General features: G+C 35.0%; 1 protein-coding gene across 3 annotated transcripts in view; it reads right to left on the reverse strand.

Annotated features, from left to right (window-relative positions):
• Nucleotides 1-1,219, reverse strand: part of LOC109225587 (RNA pseudouridine synthase 5) — a 21,780-nt gene extending 20,561 nt beyond the window's left edge. For 2 of the 3 annotated variants that reach the window (XM_019390302.1, XM_019390304.1), the window contains exons 1-5: nt 1,021-1,219; nt 877-934; nt 775-802; nt 638-684; nt 448-553 (exon numbers count right to left, since the gene is read on the reverse strand). In XM_019390302.1, the coding sequence (XP_019245847.1) occupies nt 448-553; nt 638-684; nt 775-802; nt 877-934; nt 1,021-1,144 (363 nt within the window). In that variant the 5' untranslated portion in view covers nt 1,145-1,219. The remainder of the gene's footprint in view (nt 1-447; nt 554-637; nt 685-774; nt 803-876; nt 935-1,020) is intronic. The other variant, XM_019390303.1, reaches the window with a different exon arrangement.

A 7,674-nucleotide genomic window follows, 5' to 3' on the forward strand; every position in this document is an offset into this window, starting at 1 on the left:
GAGGGAAGGGAGCGGGGGAGGATAGATCTAGTGCAAAGATTTCAGTCTTTTACTTTAAGGTTGGTTAAGGCTGGAAAGAAATGCCATCATTTCCTCCTTTCGTGCACATTTTTGAATTGCTCAAGCCCAATATGCATCTAGGCGTCTTTAACTTTTCAATTATTCACCTATGTACTTGCATGGACATCAATTTTTCCTCTTGAATTTCCTAGTTTTTCCAGATATTTTTCTATTAACCAATACAAACCTTTTTGGATGAACATACAAAAAGTATCAAATTCATCAATGATACAAAGAGCTAAGCAGTGATGTCAGTCCAACACTTCGATTGGCAGTGTCAATAACCAACATCATAATAATCGAAGATTCTTCCTGGAGTGATTAATACGATCACATTAATAAGTTATAAAACTTTGATAATAAAACAGAACCTCAAATTTAATTTACCAAATAGTCATCTTCAAATAGTACTTGTAACAAGTAAGGTGCATCAGGTTCTCTCCAAGGAAGTCGATGATATACTAGTTCTGTACCAGCTCTGCTCATCCAAAAACTACACTTCAGAATTCAGATATTGAATCACGCAACATAACATAGGCTAAGTATTGCGAAAAGGAATTCATTTTACAGAAGTGACCTGAGTTCAGTATCTGGTATAGTAACAACTTTACCGTCAACTGTTATCTGCAACAATTAAACATGACCAAGCTTCATAATTTCAATAGTCCATGTGCATTAAACATCCAATTTAACCATTTTCCTTGAGCAATTTACCTGCTTATTTTGAATTCTCTGCAACCAACTGCTTTACAAATTAGTGTCTAAATCTTCAACAATACTGCACAAAAAAATTATTAAATTTTTTGATAAGCTTACCCTTGTAAAGGAGCTGAACTTTTGTACTTTCTGGAGTAGAATTCGATAAGTGTAAGACCTGTAGATTTTGCACAAAAAAGAAAGCCTAAATTATTTTAAGAAAAAAGTTTGTTGGAAAAATAGGTGCATTTTTTGTAAGTATACCAGCATCGATGGGTCGGACAATGTCATGGTAAGTTAATCCGTCATTAAATTCTGGCCAGGGCTCTCCGAAGTACGCCGTCTCCGCCGCTGAAGGCGGCGCAGCTAGTTCTGCTTTCTTCGACATTCCTAAGTCGGGGTCGGGAAAATGTTGCCGGAAGCCACTTACAATGACCTGCGCGTGTATGGCCAAAAATATTTTGTTTTGCTTTAACAAATACTATTATCTCAACTTTTAAACTTAAATATCATTAAGACGCAATTCTAATCTAAAAATAAATTAATGAATTGTTTCTCAAGAATTTAAGTTGCACCGCAAATACGTTACTAATCAAAAATTATTTTCGGAAAAGGTCTAAATATACCCCTCTGCTATAAGAAAAGGTTTAAATATATCTCTCGTTATTATTTGAGTCCAAATATACCCATATATTATACTATTGGTTTAAATTAACTCTTTTTTCCATTAAATTTGTCCAAAATGGAAATCCAATCCTACATGGTACTAACATTCGATGAGGTGGATGTCACGCGGCATGCTACCTCAGCACTCCTAACCCATTTTACCCTCCCTTCTTTTTTTTGTCCACCATTAAATTTTCTTTCCCTCCACCATCATTGTTCTAACATGCCACGTGGCATCCACCTTATCAAATGTAAGTGCTACGTAGGTTGAATGTCCACTTTGGACAAACTTAACGGAATAAGGGTATACTTGAACCAATAATATTACGACAAGAATATATTTGGACCCAAAGTATAATAAGAGGTATATTTAAACCTTTTCTCATGGTACAAAGATATATTTGAGTCTTTTCTGAATTATTTTATATGTAGCTTTATATATTGAATATCCAAATAATTTTGTTTCTGTTATAAATAGAATTCTATTTATGGTGAATGTCCATATTTAGAGAGATTCTAGGGTTTATTACTTGGTGGCTAAGTCACCATCTCCCTATAAATAGAGGGTTCTATTACATTGTAATTCATCCCATATCAATAAGAATTCTCTCTCTCTACTTTTCTCTGTAATACTCTTCTTCTTCTTTTATTATTTCATAACACGTTATCAGCACGAGACTCTAACCAATTGAGTAGAAGATTTGGGATTGAGCATAATGATTGTCAATTATTCCATGAACTTCCTTCATGATTAAATGCTGAATTTAAGGTAAGTATTTTACTGTATTTTTCTCTTTTATTCTATACTTTGATTTTAAATAAAAAGCAAAGACAACAAAGTTTGATTATAACCCTAATGGAGTTTGTAAGAAATTATAACCACCTGAAGTGGTAAAAATTTGTATGTCTTGCCATGATCAAATTCATGTATAATTATGGGCACAAAAAGTGGAAACCTGTCCCATTGAATTTGTTCCATTCTCATTCCTCTAAGAGAATGTGATAGCAGTATGTGATAAGTCTGAAAGAAGACAAAATTATCACTATGAATGTATCAATGGATGTGGACGTGGCAATAGACGAAATTATAATCGTCATCATTGTGATAATGAGAATAATAAGGATTCTCAAAATAATCCCCCACTTTGTGAAAATATTTGTCATCGATTTGACATGAGATTTTATAAAGCACATATAGATGATTATGGTCAATTCATGATGTGAATGCGACAACATCTGATTTATAAATATATATTCATTCTTCAAAGAATATGAACGTGCTAGTGGTAGTGAATATACCGCACTCACCTCTAAAAGGAGGTTTGAGATGATATAAGAAATAATGTCATTATTATGGCATGAATGGTCACTGGTCACGTACCTATTGTACGCCAAAATATTTTGGCATTGTGATTATTAAAAGACAACGGTAATGCAAGAAACAGATCTTGCATATAATTTTGACCACAACCATAATGGTATAACTTTCTCTTTAAAAGAGATATTCACCATATGGGTGTTGATGAATATGTGGTACTACAAAATTAATTGAGAACTCTGCAAGAGCCAATTATACTATTTTGGAGAAACACAATTAATTACCAATAAGGTATTGTGTTGTAGTAAGTCTCAAAGAAACTTATTCAGTTTCCAAAGAATTCGCGAAAGCGGTTGGTCATACTGAGACTATAAATAAAGGAAAGATTTAATATCTTCTATTACTACAACTTGTAGCGGGGTAATATGTATGTGAAAAGCTACCCGCTTTATTCTCCAATTTGTACTACATAAACAAAAGAATACCACAATGAAGTGGATATTTATTGATATAAAAACCCATACATAAACTTGGAGTTTATTCATAATTGCACACATCATGGTGTAAACCTGAAGTTTATCAATATTGATAATTTATCCAGTTGGCATAATTGGTTTAGCCATGTTAATTCAAGTATGATATGCAAAAATAAAGGAGAATTCACATGGGTAAATATTAAAGAACTAGAAAGTTCTTTACGAATTCTCTTACATTGCTTGTTCTCATTAATTAATAGACCAACTAAAATGGGATCGAATCCCATGAATGCTGGAAATATCAAAGGTGAATATGGGCCCATTCACCTGCCATGTATACCACATAAGATGCATCTATGAGATGGTTACATGTGCGATTATTATTAACCCGCAACATGGTGTTTGCGAGGTAACTTGCTCAATAATTTAATTTAGAGCATATTCCAGATTTTTTATTCAAGAAGTTCATCTTGATAAGTTGGTCTACATCACAGCTGGTTTAGCAAAATGATTTATTGAGTGCCTCCACTTAATAGCTAAACAATTGGTTATGAGAACAATGTTATATATATCAGTTTGATATACGTTATATACAAAAGTATATTATTTTTCTCCCCTCACAAGTGGTTCAGCGTCAGGAACCAAATAATTCCATCTTATTATTATTGATGTGTGGTGTATATTATGATTAACACCATAACGCACAAAGATGGGTTCTCAAAGTTGAGAAAACAAGTTAGTTTTTCTAACATGAGGGGGAGACATGATAAACAGTTGAGAAAAGGTTACGTGGAATGAATTATCATTTATACATCTAGATCCTCGAATAAGATAATATGAACTTGAAGTTCATAAAAGGATAATTCAGTTGCAATATATTGCAAAGCATGCCAGACGCATTTGCTGACCCAAAGAAAGTAACTATATTCTCATTGCAAATGCTCCTATTAAGTCCTAGAAGGACAAAGTCTATGGTACGCTTGAAGCGTATAGACAAATCGGTTTCGAATAAACTTCTTGATAAAGAAGATGAGCAAATGATCTAAATAATCATAATAAAGGAGGCAAGTGATCTAGAAGATCACATGACATAACACTTCATAAAATCTCATGAGAGATTCAGGTACCTGAATATATGAATGAAGAGATCTCTATGTTATGTCTTTATGAAAAATAAGGAGGTTGGAACCGATATAAAATGTTTGTCGACGACATCTATAATAGCGCTAAATATATATGAGGATCTTAAGTCTAGAGAAACAATTCAAATAGAATTGGTTTCATATGAAAGACATGTACTTTTGAACATGTAGTTCAAACACTTGAAAGTATAAGTCAATGGTATGTGCAATCGGTTTCCGATATCTTATATGTCTAGCATGACATGAAAACTTGATATGCATCTAAAGTCTATTATATGGCTTATATGACTTAACAATCCCTGAAGGATTTAAGTTGCTTGAAGCATATACAATTCTTGATCTTGAAGTACCACTTCTTCAGTGCAATTTGTGCACAAATGTATCTTGCTATAACTATATGCATGATAATATGATAGCAAGAGTTTTCACCTCTATGTGAAGATATTGAACTGAAGATTCCAACAAGATCATATGAAGACATTATATCTCTATCAAGAATGATGATTCCAAGGTGCAATATATTCATTCAAGTTAATATGGCTGATTTGTTTATCAAATATCTACCAAAGATCTTTTGAAGTGGAATGCAAATTCTCAAGGATGTGAATTGATGCTCTCATCAGGGGGAGTTAATACGCGTTGTACTCTTTTTCCCTTACAAGGTTTTGTCCCACTGGATTTTCCTTGCAAGGTTTTTAACGAGGCAACCAATAAGCGCATTTCTAAACATGTGTACTCTTTTTCCTTTTCTAGAATTTTTTCCCATTGGGTTTTCTTTTAGTTAAGGTTTTAACGAGGCACATTATCTGTTGAATAGACATTCAGGGGGAGTGTTATAAATAGAATTCTATTTATGGAGAATGTCCATATTTAGAGAGATTCTAGGGTTTATTACTTGGTGGCTAAGTCACCATCTCCTTATAAATAGAGGGTTCTATTCCATTGTAATTCATCCCATATCAATAAGAATTCTCTCTCTCTACTTTTCTCTGTAATACTCTTCTTCTTCTTTTATTATTTCATAACAGTTTCAAATTTCTTGTCCCATCGACAACTCCCACTCCCCGAGCTCAGCTTTGCCCTTTTTCCTTGAGGAATGTGTCTTAGGGATAAGGCGATATTGTTACTTCGCAGTGGTTTAGCAAAGCAATGAAAATCTTATCACTTTTGAGTTGTTAACTCTTTTTCTAAGAAAAAGATATTAAAAATATAGCATAATTTGCGAAAAAATAAGAGAGAAAATCCAACTGGTTAGTTTATTTAATGTTCATGTGTTTTGTTTTATAAGCATTCTGTATACGATTGAAATCGGGCTCGTCTACGACATGATAGATCGGGCTCGGAACATGAGGGACCGAAGATCGACCCCAAGTCCCACCGGACAAGAGCCCGAGGTCAGAATGTCTATCTTCGAGAACATTGAGTTCGCGATCCCAGAATCAACCCTGACCCCGAACGAGCTCGAAGAAACATTGTTAGCGTAACCAACAGAAGACCGAAATATTCGTGATCGATCGGATATTACGGAGTGAATCTCGGCACATATCAATAAGGAACCGGCAATCAGAAAATCAAGAGATTTTTACCTTTTATATTGTATCTAAAGTAGGATTCTCTCACTATATAAAGGGAGTCTGATAATTCGTTTAGGACATTGTAACATGCATTCCAAAGCAATACATTATTTTTCTCTTTAGGCTCTTATTCACGGTGTCTTGATACCGATCGAAGTGCATCCATTTCGAGGGTGGCTAACCTCCCAAGATTGTAGCTACTTAATTTGTGTGGTTTGAATTTACTTTATCCTTGTTCATTTCAATTGTAATTGAATTTATCGCTTTGTGTCAAGTTAATCCACGTATCCTTAAAGCCACTTACAAATTCAATTGTTATCTGATTTTGAGGGTAAACAGTTTGGCGCCCACGGTGGGGCTAAGGATAATAGTGGCTATTTGATATAAATTTCCATAACACACACTACTTTTACACTTATTCTTTAAGGTGTCTCTGATTTCAGGCTAAAACTCAAAATGTCAAACTCTCAATCGGCACCCCTACATGTTGACAACGAGTCCGGCCATCACGGCGAAAATAACAAGATAGTGGCCGGTGACGAGGTACCACCCGTTGATCCTGTCGGAATTCCAATCGCGGACCCGTTTAACGGTAACTCGCATGTGGCTATCGACACAAATCTGCCTACCGACCCCAAGAATAACGTCTGTGGTGGAGCCCGATCAGCAGCTCAAAATATGCAAAACAATGGAGGAGACGGGATCAATTTACAGATGATCTTCGAAATGTTACAGGCTCAACAGGCGGCGATAGCTCAGTTACAGAACCAAAGTCGCGCACCGAGCAGAATTGAACCTAATCGATCCCGGGAAGTCACCTGCAGTGAAAATAACAAGATAGTGCCCGGTGACGAGGTACCACTCGTTGATCATGTCGAAATTCCAATTGCGGACCCGTTTGACGGTAATTCGCATGTGGCTATCGACATAAATCTGCCTACCGACCCCAAGAATAACGTCTGTGGTGGAGCTCGATCAACAGCTCAAAATACGCAAAACAATGGAGGAGACAGGATCAATTTACGGATGATCTTCGAAATGTTACAGGCTCAACAGGCGGTGATAGCTCAGTTAGAGAACCAAAGCCGCGCACCGAGCAGAATTGAACCTAATCTGTCCCGGGAAGTCACCCGCAGGGATGAACCGGTCACCGAGAGGTTGAATGAAAACGAATCTGGGACCAACCCCGAGATCATGAAAATGCTTGAAGAACTAACGAAATGGATAGAATCGGGGGGAAAGAAAATCGAAGCAAATGACAAGAAGGTGGAAACCTACAATTCTAGGGTCGACCAAATCCCGGGAGCATCGCGGATACTGTGAGCACGTGATTTTTGACCTATATGAATTACTCCTATAAAATTCAAAGAAAATAAAATTTTCCCATTATTTGCAATTTTATAGGAATTTTTTTTGAGAATTTGTGCTAATTGTTTGCATTTTCTGTGCATGTTTATTTTTGTTAAAATCGTGAAAATGCCAAAAATACCATGCATTGCATTTAGGTTTTATTTTTACACTTTTAGGATTAATTAGTTAATTATTCACCTATTTAAATTTGAAAATCACAAAAATTGGCTTACTTTTACATTTTTTAGCTTTTAATTTTAGAATAGTAGTTTTTCCTTTTGATTTAGGATTAGATGATTTTTCATATTTTTTATAATAGGTAATTAGTTTAATTTTACAGATTAGATCAATTTAGGATTTTAATTAATTATAGAAAAGAAAAAAAAGAGAAT

The sequence above is a fragment of the Nicotiana attenuata genome, chromosome 5 (assembly GCF_001879085.1).
Source record: "Nicotiana attenuata strain UT chromosome 5, NIATTr2, whole genome shotgun sequence".
NCBI classification, from domain to species: Eukaryota; Viridiplantae; Streptophyta; class Magnoliopsida; order Solanales; family Solanaceae; genus Nicotiana; species Nicotiana attenuata.